This window comes from Callospermophilus lateralis, chromosome 3 (assembly GCF_048772815.1).
Source record: "Callospermophilus lateralis isolate mCalLat2 chromosome 3, mCalLat2.hap1, whole genome shotgun sequence".
In the NCBI taxonomy this organism is placed as follows: Eukaryota; Metazoa; Chordata; class Mammalia; order Rodentia; family Sciuridae; genus Callospermophilus; species Callospermophilus lateralis.
Window position 1 is genome coordinate 67,539,710 of NC_135307.1, and position 17,451 is coordinate 67,557,160.

At 38.8% G+C, this 17,451-nt stretch overlaps 1 protein-coding gene across 4 annotated transcripts in view; it reads left to right on the forward strand.

The window, feature by feature from the left end:
• Nucleotides 1–2,499: 2,499 nt before the first annotated feature.
• Ppp2r5e (protein phosphatase 2 regulatory subunit B'epsilon) overlaps nt 2,500–17,451 on the forward strand; it is a 156,813-nt gene continuing 141,861 nt past the window's right edge. The window contains exons 1-2 of one of the 4 annotated variants that reach the window (XM_077109150.1): nt 2,500–2,587; nt 6,146–6,306. In XM_077109150.1, the coding sequence (XP_076965265.1) occupies nt 6,150–6,306 (157 nt within the window). In that variant the 5' untranslated portion in view covers nt 2,500–2,587; nt 6,146–6,149. Of the gene's footprint in view, nt 2,588–3,297; nt 3,908–6,142; nt 6,307–17,451 lie in introns of those variants that run through there. The other 3 variants (XM_076850390.1, XM_077109149.1, XM_077109151.1) reach the window with 3 other exon arrangements.

Sequence of the window (17,451 nt, forward strand, 5' to 3'; positions counted from 1 at the left end):
TAACTCTGAAGATGGTATCTCATTGATAATTGGTTTTAATGCTACTTCTGTTTATTACCTTAGCCCTTCCTTAGTTCACCAGTCAGCCACCATTTGATTGTCTATGTCTTCTAATCACATGGTCAGCTGGCCAGTAGATTAATAAGCTCAGCTTTCATATCTGGGAAGTGAATATTTTCATTTTATAACAACAAACTGTGTTTTGTCAATAATGTTCTCCCAAATGGTTATAAAATATTTCTTTTCATATAATCTAGAATACAGGTCGCCAAACTTTTTTTTTTCAAAACTTTTTAATCATGCATTCCTGTCAGTATATATTTTTGTGGGTATATTCTTCTAAGTATATGCATATTTGGTCATAAAATACACATATGGTACCATCATATAGCTTATAACAGTCATGATATAGTTATATTTAGGATGCCGTTGTTAATGATAGTAGATGTAAATTTACATTTCAAATAGTCTTCTTGATGATTTTGTTATTGTTTAGCCAAAATTTGGTTGGACTTATTAGATTGTCATTTTAACTTTGAAATGTGGCTGTCAAATATTTGAGGCTAAGCCAGGGTGATGGTGCACGCTTGTAATCTCAGCAGCCTAGGAAACTGAGTCAGGAGGACTCAGCGAGTGATAAGCAACTCAGTGAGACCCTGTCTCTAAATAAAAATACAAAATAGGGCTGGGATGTAGCTCAGTGGTTGAGTACCCCTGAGTTGAATTCCTGGTATGGAGCAGCCTGCCAAATGATACTAAAAGCCTCAGTTCTATCATTTACTTGTTATACATTGTGGTTTCCTTGCAGAAGACACTTGTAATGCCATTTGTCTGTTTTGAGGGTTTAATTAGATCAAACCTAGATAATCTAATCAGTAAATACACTTAATTTAACCCAGAAAACTGCAGTAAATCACAACAGGTTGATGGGGGTTGACTAGATTGGATCACCACTGTCAGCCTCTGGGAATGCGTACCTCTTTCTTTTTCCTAAGGACATCTTATGCTGCTCTTGCCAAGGGACCATTTCATGGACAAAGAGAAGAGCTGTTTGTTTTGTATATATTAGGTGAGCTTAATGCTATTTTTTTAAAGAGCAAAATTAAGCATAAGTAGATTCCCTCTTTTTTTCTCCTGTCCCAAATGGATTGCTTGGCACTATCCTTGGAGTATACACACCCCTAGAATGCATGGACTGCCTTAAGAAATTATTGGTTCAGAAAACAAATTATCACATAGGCAAGGATGTTTCCATTAAAAAAAAATAAAAAACAAAAAACAAACAAACAAACAAAACAAACAAAACCCAAACCCAAAAACCCTGCTAATTTCAGTTGCTCAGCCATTTTATAGAAATGAAATGACTTTGAAATGAATTGTCTTTATAGAGATCCATAATTTGCAAGCAAAACCCTCACTCTACAAAATGTGAAATGTTCTAAGCAACAGCTGTGAGCATTTCAAATATGCACTACTTTTTAACGGTTCAACTGTTGCCAAGGGAAATTGAGTTGGCTTCAAAATCTTTCTTGGTTTTAATTCTACATTTACCCTCAATCAGAGATTGAGGAAATAGGTTCTACTTGGCTGAGTTACCGAACTTTCATGAAGACTGAGGTATGGAAATATAAGTTTCTTGAAGGTAGCAAACAGGCTGGTGGTATTCTATACTTCATCTGGCCTACTGGTAACCATAACTATCGGAGCAAAAATGGCCATAAGTTTATACAGTGGCCAATCATCTGGAGACAGTAGGGGGAGCCGGTTTCCATCTAAGACTCACCTTTTGGCATTTCCCATTTCAGTTTAAAGCAGGAACATATTTCTTTCATGATACAAAAATCATATTTCCACCCGAGTCATTTTTTGGAGCAGGCATATAAATTTGCAACAATTGAGTGTTAGATCGACAAGAGAAACACAAATGCGTTTTTTTTTTTTTTTGGAGGGGGGCTGTCATTTGTATATATGGTACAAAGAACTTTATAATTCCATTCCCTAAGTGTATAGAAAACATGATATAATACTGAAGGGGAAAATTATGCTACAGAACAACACGGTAACATCAAAGGAAGAAAATACCAGAAGGGAGTACACCAAAATGCTTACAGTGGTTATCTTTGAGTTGAGGAATTGTGAATGTTTATTTTTTTATCTGCCCTTCCCCCACTGTCCGAGTTTCAAACAATTGGCGGCTTGATGTTTGTAGTTCGCATTTAGGATTTCTTTCTTTTTTTGCCTCAAAAAATGTATGTAGCATGCATTCAAACAGATGGACAATCCCAGAATATTGTCTGGAAATGCACCATTTTGGCCTAGGGTTCACCAGAGATGCAAGCACATTTGTAAATATTTTTATCACGTGTTCTGGATAGAGGTGAAGTCTTCTTGGTTAAACTGTTAGGAACTCCACTTTCCAATTAAAAGCTCCTACAGTTTGCAGTTGGGTCTTTCCGACGCTGAAGCAGCCAGCTGGCCAATGAGGTGAGCCTGGTGACGGTGTTCCCTTCTGCCTTAACTGAACCCTGGCCACCACGTAGACTGGCAAGGAGCTTCAGGGAGCCCATATTCAAAACAGACATTTAGGGTAAGATGAGGTGAGAGAGAAATTAAAGCGTTAACCAACCCTCGGTCGGGCCCTGGGGGTTTAAATTCCCGTGTCATGCTCAGGCCTCTTTCTACAAGGTTCTGTGGAGAGAGGTGGCTGGGGTTTTTCCCAGCGAGCTTCAAGGGACCCATTTATACTAGCAATGGCACGCTAGCGCGGGCGGGGCACGTCACTGCTTTCTACGCGGCGTGTGGTTCAGTCTTGAATGGGACTAGTCGAGCCCGGAGGGGACACGCTAGCCACTGAATGGGGCGGACTCAGGGCCCAGGGTCTCGCCCACCCCGGCCCTCGGAATCCTCCGGTTGAAGAGGATAGCAGTTCAAGGGTCCCATTGCACGGAGCCTCTCTTGCTGATGTGCCAGTCGCACACCTCCCGGAATTACGGAGCTTCTCCCAGCCAAAGTTACTTTTTTCCCTTCAGCCCACCCAGCCGCTTAGCGGAAGCTGCGGCCGCGCGGCCCGAGCTCGCGGCTGCATCCGGGTCCCTCACGCCTCGGCCCAATCCCCGGCCTCTTCTCTTCCCACCCTCCTGTTTCTCCGCCTCCCCCCGCCGCCAGTCCCTGATCAGCTCTCAGCCGAACATGCTGGCTGGGGAGTGAAGGCAGACGACGGCCAATGAGGTCTCGCTTCCCGTTTGAAGTCTCCAGTGGGCGGGCGCCGGAGGCGGGTGCTGCTGGCTAAGAGGTTCGGTTGAGCGTGTGCCATGGACCCAGCCGCCCGGTGATATTGACAATAGGAGAGAGAGAAAGGGGCATTGACTGGGACCCACCGCGGGTAGCGAACGGCGGCTCTGGCAGCGGCGGCTCCTGCCTCAGCGGCTCCTCCTCCTCCTCCTCCTCCCGACTCCTCTGCCTGCTGCCGCTGCAGATCCAGTCTTCCTCCCTCCCTTCCCCCCCTCCCCACGTCGCCGCCGCCGCCGCTGGGTCCGGGGCTACGAGCTGAGGCGCCGCCCGCCGGGAATGTGAGCGAGGAGCCACCGGCGGAGCCGCAACGGGGTCGGTGCCGATTTGATGGGACGGGCCCGCGGGGGAGGATCGTGAGGCCGCCGCCGCCGCCGCCGCCGCTGCCGCCGGAGCGCTGAGGTTCGGGTCCGGCCCTGAGGCCTAGAAGCGCCGCCACCGCGGAACCGGAGGGACGCCGCACCGGACAGCCGTCGCCCCGGGCTCCCCGCAGCTGCCCGGACCTCCCTCCCCCCTGCACCTCCCGGTTCCACCGCTCGCCCCCTCCGCGGCCCCTTCGCCCTTCTCCCGCCCCTCGAAACCACAGATCATCTTTGGATTCTTCCCCAGAAGCTTCAAGGTAACTTCGTCCCTCCAACACCGCGGCTTGCCCGCTTCCGTTCCTCCTCTCGGTTTTCTTGGGGAACCTGCAGGGTACCGGACTTGGGAAGGCCTGGCCCAGGCAAGCGAGGGGTGCGGTGGGGTGGGGTGCGGGAGAGGGAGCGCCGGTCCCACTTGTCTGATTTACCTGCAGATGTTTCTGAGGCTACCTCATTCACTCTTCCTCCCTCACCCCTTTTTCTCCACCTTTTGAGATTGAAGGCGTTTTCTTGTTCCCCTTTATCCACTGGCCGGGTTGGTGAAAAAGGGGGGTTTGGTGTAGTGAGGAGGATTCTGTAGCAGCGTATCTTTTCCAGGGCTTGGGGTGTAAGTGAGCATCCCTACAGCTAACCCCCCCCCCCCCCCCGCGGGATTATCCTGAGCCTTGGAACTGCCCCGCGCCCGATGCTGAGAGGATGATAAAGCTTCAGGCGCCCTGGCTTAGGTGAAACCTGTTTCCCTGGGCTTTGCACGGACCCGCTGTTCCCTTACATTCAATTCTGCTTGGCTTTTTAGGGTTGATATTCTGACGTTTGTACTGGGTTGCGGGCCTAACTGGCAAATGATTAAAAAAAAAAAAAAAAAGCTACCTTCAGATCGTCCTTAGAGATGGGAGAAGACTAAAGAAGAGATAGAGTGATGGAGGAACAGGATTTAACAGAAGTCTTGTGTTAGGGTTAGAATGAAATCTAAATAATTCACTTGCGAAATTGGAAAATCCGCCCTTAAATTTACAACATACAAATGTGATGTGTCGCTTTTTGCTGATGCAGTCATTTTATTTTAAAGTGAGCATACATTTTCTATACTATTCATAGTTTGCATTTCCATTTTGAATGTCACATTATGTTTAAGGATAGTTAGGTACATTTAAAAACATTTCCTAACTAAAGACTATCAAGGAAGTCTTCAAATTTCAATACCTTGACCTCATAGGTGTCCCCCCATGCTTTTATTTTTACTTTGCCAGAATGCAGGTAATCCAGGTAACTTTTTAGTCTTGCACATTCAGGAAGAAATGTAGAAGTTAAAAAAAAATCTTATGCATTGGAATGACAGATGAGTAATTACATTTCAGTATTTCCCCTGTATGCTTTATTTCTATCCAAGTCTGCCATTAATCTTGCATGGAGCCTCAGTGCCATGGAGATGATGGCATCTGTTTAACTTGGTGAATGAAATTGAGTGTAATGCTTGTTACTTTTAGGGAATAGCCTTCAATAACCTTTATTTTAATTATTTGAGAGGGTTAAAAAAAATAAAAGAACTACTCAGTTCCATTAGTTTGATAGAATGAAATTGATATTTGAACTTCAAAGTCTAAACCTCAAGGAAACTCAACTTGGTTTTCTAAGAAGATTGTGAAGTTATGTTTTCAGTTCACCTTGGTGTGTGGTTTCTAGTGGTTTTGATCATTTTGCTTTAATAACTTAAGATGGATTCATTCAAAAAGAAGACTTCTTTAAAATGATTTTAATTATACCTTTTGTGTGTTTAAAGAAATCTAGTCTGTCCTCATTTGCAGTGTAGTGGTTTATCATAGCAAACACTGCACATTGTATTAAAAGTCATGCTTAGTTTCAGTAATTGTAAATGCACCTTGCTGTGATACATTAGTGTAAATTCTTGAAGTACAGTAAGGGTTTCAGCCCCAGAGTCTATTCATAATATTAAATATGTTAGGAAAATATATCTGTGGGGATTTTTCAGCTGCAGAATAACTCCAAAATTACTTCAAGAATCAGATGAAGAGCTTTCTTTGAGTGAAGTAGTAAAAGCATTTGGATTATGATATTGTTTACATGATAGTAATCTTTTTTCATCAAATTCTTATGTTTTCTCATCTTCCTAAGACTTTCTTTAATTAATTAATTTACTTTTTTTTTTTTTTAAAATGGTACTGGGGTTTAAACCCAGAGATACTTTACCACTGAGCTATACCAACCGTTTTTATTTTTTATTTTGAGATAGGATTTTGCTAAGTTGCTTAGGGCCCTGCTGAGTTGCTGAGGCTTACCTTGAACTTGTGATCCTCCTGCCTCAGTTTTACCAGTTGCTGGGATTATAGGCATGCCTCACCATGTCTGGCTTATTTACTTACTTTAGCACACATTCTTATTTTCATGATTATTATATGTGAGAATTTTAGAATTTGTGTAGCTCACATGTATGCTTCCACCTTGGGAATATTTTTATGATACCTCTTTCTCTTCAGTAGGGATATGTCCTCAGCACCAACTACTCCTCCATCAGTGGATAAAGTAGACGGATTTTCTCGGAAGTCCGTCAGAAAAGCCAGACAGAAGAGGTCACAAAGTTCCTCACAGTTTAGGTCTCAAGGCAAGCCTATTGAATTAACACCTCTGCCGCTGCTAAAAGGTAAGGCTTGTGACCAGGTGATTCTTTTTCAGTGAATCTTTTGTATCTATATAATTTCCTTTTTTTGTACAGTTTCACATCTGTTAAAATTCTGTGTTGCAAGTTGAAAGGGTAGGTGGCTTCAGATATATCAAAGTTACCTGTGGTTGACCAAGTATACCTGTTTTCCTTTTTAAAGAGCTCAATTCAATCTAAATAGCTGTGGACAAGTGAAAAGAAACTTATGCGGAGACTCTCACACTAAGTTAAAAAACTAAATGGCAGAGTCTGGGTCTGTGTTTTTTTTTTTTTTTATCTTTTGCTAACATTTAGGTGGATACGCTATGTACAATGACAGCTACAAACTGTGCTGTCTTAGGAAGTAAAGGAGATGATAATTTATATGAAATGGTTTTGAAAAAAATCTATTTTTAAAAGCCAAATTTACAATTGAGTAATACATTCTTGTTTTCGGAGAGTGAAAATAGACAAAGTATATGATGATCATACTTGCCTAATAGTTTTTTTTGGAGTCCATTAAGAACTGTTATTTTTCTAAATTAGACCTTTGAACTTTTGTTTTAGTATATGGATACTGTTTGTCCCTTTAAATTTTCATCTATTTGCCTCATGTTTATGAATAGACGTTACTTGAAATGATTAGAACAATGACTGTTATAATATGGAAACTCTTCGAATCTACCTTTGAAGATGGAATTTTGTCTGCTGAATACTTGAGTGGGGAGGAAGGGAACATGTAAAACACAATGGACTTGGTAGTTCAGAGGAAATCAGACACTTACTAGTTAATTAATGCACATTTGTTTTCAGATGGTATTATAAGAAAAACTGGAATGTGACTGGAAAGAATCCTCACTGTTTAGGATATTTCAAACTTCTGTTTTTATATTTGTAGTCAGTGGAAACTAAATAAATACTAATATTGTAAAGACGATTTATCTATCATTTAGAAGGCTTTTGCCTATAAAGATTTTGGTGGCCAGAATGACAATAGTTTGTATGAGGTTTCAGAAGGAAAATTAAGGAAAAATTCTGGGATAAAACCACCATGTTTGGGGCTGGGGTTGTGGCTCAATGGCAGAGCACTCAACTAGCATGTGCAAGCCCTGGGTTCAATCCTTAGCACCACACAAATATAAATAAAATAAAGATATTGTGTCCAACTACAACTAAAAAATAAATATTAAAAAAACCACCCATATTTGAAATTCACAGTTGGGAATTGCATTAGAATTGCATTCTATAGTAACATTGAATCTGAAGTAGACATGTAATAGCTATGGTCATCTAGATCTGGTGAAGGTTTATTTTTCGGAAGCCTAGATTAAACTTAGGAGGAGAAGTAATTTTAAAACTTAATTATTATATTAATTTCTCAGGGCTCATGGTAAACTTCTAAGTTAGAATGTAACTGACCACTTATAGCCAAGGTGTTGGTTTTATGGGAAGTGAAAGAGACATGCATGAGAAAAACTTGGACATGTATTAATACTCTGTTATCCCTTTTTTTAAATTGTGTAAAATATAATCTAAAATGTACTATTTTAACCATTTTTAAGTTTGCAGTTCAGTGGCATTGACTATACTAATCTTGTTGTGTAACCATTACCACCATCCATTTTCAGAACCTTTTCATCTTCCCCAACTGAAACTCTTACCCAGTAAACACTAAATTGTTTTCCCCTAACTCTTAGCTCTTGGCAACCACTTCACTACTCTAGGTACCTCCTCTGAGTGGAGTCATGCAATATTTGACTTAGCATAATGTAATTCACTTAGCATAATGTTCTCAAGGTTTACTCATGCTGCAGCATATGTCAGAATTTTATTATTATTATCATTACTATTTTTGGTACTAGGGATTGAACCTGGGGGCACCTTACCTCTGAGCTACATTCCCAGTCCTTTTTATTTTTTATTTTGAGACAGGATCTCACTAGGTTGTTTAGGGCCTCACTAAGTTGCTGAGTAAGTTCTTGAACTTGTGATTTTCCTGCCTCAGCTTCCTGAGTCCCTGGGATTATAGGTGTTACACCATGAGGCTGGGCTAGAATTTTATTTTATTTTTTTAAGGCTAACTAATATTTCGGTATATGTATATATCCCCTATTTGTTAACCCATTTCTTCATTGGTGGACATTTAGGTTGGTTTCACCTTTTTGGCTGTTATGATTAATGCTACTGTGAACATGGGTGTAGAAATATCTGTTCAAGTTCCTGCTTTTATTTGTTTTGGGAACATACTTTGAAATAGAACTGCTGGATCATGTTTAATTTTTTGAGGAATTGCCATACGGTTTTCCAGAACAGCTGCACCATTTTTCATTCTCATCAGCAATGCAAAAGGGTTTTAATTTCTCCACATCCTCTCACACTTGTTGTTTTCTGTTTTATTTTTTCCTAAAAATGGGATGCAAAGTGGCATTTCATTGTGCTTTTGATTTGTGTTTACCTAATGATTAATAATATTGAACATATTTTTTCACATGCTTATTGTCTGTATATGTATCTTTTTCTCAGTTTTAAAAGCAAAGTCTGGTAGTATTAAAAGTTTTCTGAGAACTCTTCTTTCCAAGAATAATATTTTTTGTGAATTTATATATTTTGCCAGCATTGGAGAATTAGAAAACAACAGGACAACACTCACAAACATAGTTCTAGACTGATTAAAAATGATTATTGTGTAGAAAGTATGTTCTGGGTAAATATTCTGGAAAATATTCCATAAATTAGATTTCCATATCCATCTATAAAATAGTAAAGAAGTACAATTAGGTGTAGACTTTGGAAATTTGTATTTGCTCTTAATTTTTATAGTGTATGTAGAAGTTGTTAAATGACCTTTGTTTTCCTTATAGTGGATTCACTTATTTGTGTTTTGTGTTCTTTTTGGAATTAATTTTATATAGTATAGAAAGTTTGTTTTCCAAGGTTTATTTATTTTGGCAATATCTTAGCAAAGACCAGAATAAATTGCATATGCATGCTAAGCAATAGATAATTGATTTCATTTTCTGTAATATTTCTTCCACTAAATTAGAAGGTTTGAGTTAACTTTATTTGGGGTACAATAAAATTGCAATTGTATTTTATGAATTGCTTTAAAGAATAAAGTAAAGGACACATGTCAAGCTCTTTAATTTCAGGAGTGTTTGAATATGAAAATTGTATAAGCATAATAATTGTCTTTAATATGTAATTTTTGAAATTCAGAAATATTAAATATTCATTAACAATCACTTGATTTGTCTGTATTATTGTTTGTATGTTTATTATATGCATCACATTGTTTGACAGACTTATAATACAACATGAATTCTTAGCATCTTAAGTATGTTTCCTGGCAGTATCGTAACATAAAGTGAAGGAAAAGTTTTCTATTTTGCCCTTTTCTAATAGGAGGGGTTTTGAATTTTGCATTATTGTTATTTTCTGTAGACAGTAGCAGCAGCATGTAGTTCTGTATAAATATGTAGGGAATGACTTGGCTCAGCTATGTGTAATGAAATTACATGGTGAACTTTGCAAATATAGACATTTGAATTTTTCTATTTTGATTTACTTCTGACTGTGTTTTTAGAGTGCTAACATTTTTGAATCTGAAGGATTCTTACCTATATTTCCTGATAAGAAAAACCTAGCAGAGGTTTAAACCTTAGGTTTTGGATAAGAAAGACTTGGATGCTTTTCTTTATATCTACACAGCAGGACATGAAGCAGTCTTTGATAGTTATCTAGGTAAGTCTACAGAATAATGACAATCAAACTTAACACTTAGGTAGACACTCTCACTCTCTCACTCTCTCTCTCTCTCTCTCTCTCACACACACACACTCACACACTCTCTCTCTCTCTCTCTCTCTCTCTCTCACACACACACACACACACACACACACACATACACACTCTTAATGAGTAATAATAGTAGTACTTGGTTAGGGGATGTATGTTTTCCTTCTCATCACATTCTCCCTCCTTTCTTTGATTTGAAATGGTTCTATAAGTTTATATTTGAGCAGAATATTTTGAAAACACTACTTCCTTAAAGATGAAATTATAGTGGTGTCATTATTTCTAAACTCACCATTTTGTTTCTGAGACATTTTGTAGGTAGTTTGGACATTTGGTATTAAATGTTGCAACATCTTTGATGACTCGAGGCTCCCCATTCAGCAGAGGGTACTTTTGCCCCTGGGTAGTGATACTCTTCTAATGAAAATACTTTTTTTTTTCCCCCCCTTTTTCTCCTTGCTGGGGATAAAACCCAGGGCTTAGCATATGCTAAACAAGCACTCTACCACTGAGCTACCCCAGCCCCAAAACCACTAAGAAAAATATTTAGGCTTAAGATTCAGCTTACATTCTTATTTTTGAGGGGGACAGTTTGTAAGAATTACAATTTAAAGGTGGTTTTTATGCCTTTCTAATGATTGAAGTCTTGTATTTTTTATCTGCTTTGTGTAGTATAAAACAGGAATGTGCAGTATAATTCTATATTTTTGTAAAGTACTAATGTACTAAGGTGCATTTATAATAACAGTCTCTTAAAGTGTTTTAGTGTTTACCATCTTTATGCTTTGTGATGCGTCTTGGTGCAGGCGAAATTTTATGAGCTTTGTTGGCCTGAAAGAGTCTTAGCTCACCCACAGATGTATTTGTCTTGGGCAAGTGAATTAACTCCTGAAAGTCTTGGTTGTCTATAAAGTGAAGAGGTTGATAAAAATCAATAGATGTGGCAGTGCCACATTCAATAGCTACTAGCTGTTGTTGTTTTATCTGAGAGTTTGGAGTTAGAATATGACTAATACAGAATTATTCTGACATTTTCCTAACAAAAAAATCAAAATTGGAAATTTCTCTGAAAATTATAAACTGGGAGCATAGTTTTGCAGTCATGAACCCTTTTAAACCAAAACATTAAAAAAAAAGTGTAAATGTTTTGAATAGTAAGCTAGATTTTCTAAACAACTTTATCAGATGATTTTCACATATAGCACTGATATATTGTTATTTAGTGTAACTCTATTTTTAACTGTTTTTTTGCATAGGTTAAGTACATGCTTTAAATTTCAAAAGGTACAAAAGGATGTGTAGTGAAAAATCTTCCTCTTGATCTTGTTCTTCTAGTTTCCTTACCCAGAAGCAACTAGTTATAATATTCTTTTATAATAGTTATAGAGATTTTTTTTTTTTATTTATTTCTTAGTTGTAGTTGGACACAATACCTCCATTTTATTTTTATGTGGTGCAGAGGATTGAACCTAGGGCCTCCTACATGCTAGGTGAGCGCTCTACTGCTGATCCACAACCCCGGCCCAAGATTCTTAAATGAACATTTTATATATGTTTGTGTGGGAAGCCATTCTCGCACGTGATTGCACCTCCCTGATTGGGTGTGAGGCGTTCTGGCTAAACTGTGTCTGAACTAATCCCCACCCTTTCTAGGTGCGAGAGCCCATCCGTGTGGGGGTGTGACTGACCATTGACCCTGAGACCAATCACTGACCCTGACCTTGGAATGCTGTCCCCCTCCACCTTCATTGGATGGAAATTTCCCCTGAATTTCTTGTTCCCCAATAAAAGGTCACTCTCTGGCATTCTCTCTCTCTCTCTCTCTCTCTCTCTCTCTCTCTCTCTCTCTCTCCCCCCCCCCCCTTGCTAATTCTGAGTAAGCCTGGCTGCCCCACAGGGGTGGCTCCAGGCAGGAACCAGAGGGAGGGCCATCTCAGACCTGGTCAAAGAAAAAGGTAAATTGAGTTTTGTGTGTTTATTTACGAACCTCTAGTATGAAGCGTGCTGGTCGTGTGGTTGATGTTTGTTTTTTTAAATGGGGCATTCAGTACCATTTTTCAGATTCTCCAGAGCATATCTGACTCAAAATAGTTTGAAAATCATTGATCTTTTGTACCTTGGATTAATGATGTGTCTTCTTTAAATTTTTTTTTTTTTTTTTTTTTTTTTTTTTTTTTAGTTGTAGATAGACACAGTACTTTTATTTCATTTTGTTTTATTTTTATGTGGTGCCAGGGATGGAACCCAGTGCCTCACACAAGCTAGGCAGACACTCTACCACTGAGCTTCAATCCCAGCCCATGTGTTCTTTTTTTTTTTTTTTGGTACTGGGAATTGAACCCAGGGGCACTTAACCACCGAGCCACATCCCCAACCCCTTTTTGTATTTTATTAGAGACAGGGTCTTGCTGAGTTGCTTAGGGCCTCAGTAAGTTGCTGAGGCTGGCTTTGAACTTGCTATCCCTCCTGCCTCAGCCTCCTGAGCCACTGGGATTATAGGTGTGCACCACTGCTCCCGGCATGATGTATGTTCTTTTGGCATCTTTTTTTTTTTTTTTTTTTTTTAAAGAGAGAGAGAGAGAGAGAGAGAGAATCTCTTTTTAAATATCTACTTTTTAGTTTTCGGCGGACACAACATCCCTGCCCGCATGTGGTGCTGAGGATCGAACCCAGGCCGCACGCATGCCAGTCAAGTGCGCCACCGCTTGAGCCACATCCCCAGCCCTTGGCATCTAAATTGGTGTGTGTGTGTGTGTGTGTGTGTGAAAATAATCATAAGCTTTGCTTTTGAACTGGAAGAACATCTGTAAGTTAACATGTTAAAGTTCAGTTTTGTACCCTTTTGAGAGACTGGTAATATGTTTCTTTGGGAGAAAGCATTAAAGATCCTGAATAAATCCAATGCCAAACAATACATTATTTTCATGTGTGAAAGATTACACTTAAAAAAAAAAAAAGATTACACTTAGTTGTAGCAAAGATGTATTTTGTTCACTTTTAGGTGGGAGTATTTTTTCTTTAATATCTTAATAGTTTGTTTCTGTAGTACAGAGAAAATTCCCATATAGTTATGTAGGGAATATATATTCATATTCCATTCTATCTGTATTTGATAATTACAGGTTGAGTACCCCTTAATTGAAATGCTTTGGGACGAGATGTGTTTCTAATTTAGGATATTTTTTGGATTTTGAAATATTTACATATACATTTGTCCCTTGAACAATGTGGGATTTAGAGGTACTCCCTACCTCCTCCCCTATGCAGTTGAGAATCTGAATATAGAATTTAAGAAATATTAAAGCCCTTATTAGTTACTTGGCAATTTGACTTTTAGAAAAATTCAAGTTGGAGATTTTTACTATATATTAAAAATGAACTTTAAAAAAATCTCAACTTGACTAGATATGAAACAATTTAAAAATCCTTAAGAGTGTTTTGAGAAAACTAGGTTCAAAATCAACCAATCTATTATTACTTAAAAGAGCTGTCTTTGGATAAAAATAATAAAAACCTCATGCTACATAGTTAATAGTGATCTTATCTAATTAACTTGCAAAAAGCAAGCACTTCAGGTCTTGAGCTCCCATCTTTATTTTTTGTCTTAGCACTGAGGATTGAACCCAGGTGTGCTCTTCCTTTTTCATTTTTTATTTTGAGACTAGGTCTTGCTAAGTTGCTGAGGCTATCCTTGAACTTGTGATCTACCTGTCTCTGTCTCATCTGCCTTAGCCCCTGTCTCTGATTGCAGATGTGTACCACTGTACCTGGTTTAAGTTCTCATCTTTTTTTCATTTGCTGGAATTTCTTGTTCATTTTGTCATCTTGGGTGATTTGATGATGGTAGCTATGGTAAGGTCACATTTACTCAGCCCCAGTTTACTCAGCTAGGGGAGTGCACGCATACTCAGATGGTGCATATGCTGCCTTCCTCTCTGTCATCTGTGGTGTAGGGTTTTCTGAGCATCTGTGTGAGTCGTTGAAGTTGAGGTTTATGTTTAAGTTAGCTGCTGGCCTGAGGTCTCATCTGTATGATTCCCCGCCCCCCCCCACTTTTTTTTTGGTGGGGGGTACCAGGGATTGAACTGAGGGGCACTCAACCACTGAGCCACATCCCCAGCCTTATTTTGTATTTTATTAGAGATAGGGTCTCACTGAGTTGCTTAGCACCTCACTGTTGCTGAGTCTGGCTTTGAACTTGCGATCCTCCTGTCTTAGCCTCCAGAGCTGCTGGGATTACAGGCGTGGATGATTTCCCTTATTCTCTTCATTTTTTTTTCTCTTCATGCAGTTTTTGGTGAGAAGGGCCCTGTAGAATTGTGGTCTGTAACCCCCAAACCTTCTTCTCCAGTACCTGGCTATTGGCTGTCTCCATCACTCTTCTCCACACAGGAGGGTTGGAGTACTTTGATAGAGGCCCATAGGGACTTCACTTTAATAAGGTGGGAACCTTCACCTGTGGTAAACAAGCATTGTTGGGCTGGCCTTTGGAGCATTTCTGTGTTCTTTTTTCATTCTTACTGTTCTGATAATTGTCTAAAGAACCCCTGTGATGGGCATAGCATCTGTCATAGTTATGGTCTTCTGCATATTTATTGCCTTGAACTAGAACTCCACCTAGGCCTGTAACGTTTGTTACCTCTACATCCTTTTCTCCTTCAGCAACATGAAGCTTCACAGTCTATTACACTGTGCATTTACTTCCTGGAGTTATTCTTTCTGGTAGTCTGGTATACAGGTACATCTGCCTTGGTGTCTTCATCTCATGAAAGCATATCAGTAAAAGTATATCAGTAAAATGTTGAGTTGTTTTACTGCTCCTTCCTTGTAAAGACAGTAGAATGAATCTGACATAACTTTTCCATGTACATATATTGAGTATACCACAGTGTATCTCATCATCATATACATCCACAAGACAGGGATCCTAATTAGAATAAAATATATTCCATGTTTGTATAAATATATCAAGATAGATTTTATTATCATATATAACTAAAATGAATAAATGAAAATTAAGAAAAAATCCAAAACCTTCCTTGTGATGACTTTCTTGTTTCTGTCAGCAATTACTACCCAGCTGCGCTTCCTGTACTGCTGTCCGTGGTGCTGGGCTCAATGTGAGACAGGGTGGGTTGTTGCTGGGGCTTGGCCTTATACTGCTCACACTTATGGTGATGGTGCCTGTGGCCAGCAGGGGTGCTGCTCTTCCTTCTCTGGGCATAATGGCAACTAGGCTGTTGGTTGAGCATAGGACTCTCTGGGGTCAGCTTGCTTCCAAATGAACTTGGTGAATTTTTTTTTTTTTTTGTAGCATTGGGGATTTAACCCAGGGGTGTTCTACCACTCAGCTCCAGCACACACCCCACCCCCCCAACTTAAAAAATTTTTAAAAAAATATAGTTGTTGAGGGACAGTTGTTAATGCTATGCACATCACAGGGGTGCCTTTATTTAATTAATCTATTTATTTTATGTGGTGCTGAGGATCGAACCCAGTGCCTCACACATGCTAGGCAAGTGCTCTGCCAGTGAGCTCCAGCCCCTAGCCCAGCTCCAGCCTTTTTTAATTTTTATTTTGAGACAGGATATCATTAAGCTGTCCTTGAACTTATGATCCTCTTGCCTCTGCCTCCTGAGTCACTGGGATTATAGATGTATGCCACTGCACTCAGCATCAGTATAATTTTGATTGTCCAAAAACCTTGATACTAATGGCATGCTGTACATATTTAATGTTTTGTGTATTATATATGGTGAAAAATACACATGATACATGGGATAACACTTGTCCCCCCCCCCCCCTTTTTGTTTTGATGGGGATTGAACCCAGGGCCTCTTGCATGCTAGGTTGGTGCTCTATTGCTGAGCTGTGTTCCTGATCTAAGATATCACTTTTGATGGCTCCTTGAAGTTTACTGGAGAAAGGCAGTGTTTGCATGGAGGTATCACACAGCTTTAAACCAGTAGTCTCTACTTTTGAGTTCACCGCAGGAAATAGGTTATGGCTCTGAAATTGTTACAGGTGTACTATGGTGAATTTTATGTAGTTTTGTTTTAATACCTCATTTTTATGTTTGTTTTTCTTTCTCTTGACTGTGAATGGTGCCTTGTACATTTGTATTTGTGTGCATAATTCTGATATGTTAACTTTTCATAATTTTGTATATGCTTTATGGTAGTAAATTATAAAATTGAGTATTATATATTTTATGCATTCATGACATACATTTTCCCTCATTTTTTGACATTTCTAGACTATGAGTTTCATCTTTTTAAAAAAAAGTTGTTACAAATCTCCAAAAAAAAAAAAAATTCCTTATGTAAGTGGACCTGCAGAGCTTAAATCAAGGGTCAGCTGTACATAATGAGACCTCTTGGGAATGGGACCCAAGTGTAAACATGAATTTCATTTATGTTTTATGTATACCTCATGCACATGGCCTGAAGATACTTTTATACAATATTTTTAGTGTAAAAGTGTTTTGACTGCAGCCTGTCACATGTATGGAATGGTATGAAGTAAGGTATGGAATTTCCACTGTGTCATCATGTTGGTGTTACAAAAGTTTTAAATTTTGTAGCATTTTTGGATTTCGAATTTTTGGATTAGGGATGCTGGACCTACATTTAGTTCTTAACCTAAGGTTCATGGTTTTGGGTTGGGACAGTGCATTATGGATGGGATTCAAGTTTCCAAGAATCTCCAAAGTTTCCTTCTGTGTGCATTTTTATTTGGAGGAGAGAATTCATCACGTTCATCAAATTCTCAAAGATTTAGCCCTTCCATTCTTTTTCTTTCCCCATAGTTAAGAGCTTTTGATTTAGATTAAAAGATTGAGAATCATTGATTGAGTATTGTGTTTGTTAGTTGTGTGTATGTGTGGACACTCACCATAAAGTGTTATAAGCTGTAAAAAGAAATCATGATATTGGTCTGTCCAGTGTGTAACCAAAACATGGCATATAAATATTGAACTTCCAAATGAATGTTCTCATGAAGGTGAGGTTGTCCTTTTTTACTTAGGACTTTCTTTTCTGACTGCATAGTGTTCCTCAGGTTTTAGCTCAAATGAGACCTCTTCAGGTTTCTTCCTTGATGATCTTTAAGAATAGTCTTCTTAGAGTTTTTGTCATCCTGTTGTTTCTTATCTGAAATTATTTAATCTGTTTGTTCACTTGTATATTATCTTTCTTCCCCCATTAAAAAAATATAATCTTTGGTGTAGAAATCTTATTTTTCTTTGTGGCCTCTATTAGAGTATTGTATATAGTTTGCATTCAATAAATATTTCTTATTAATTGACATCTAGTTGACCAGTTTATTAATAGTAATATAGACACTTATTTTTTC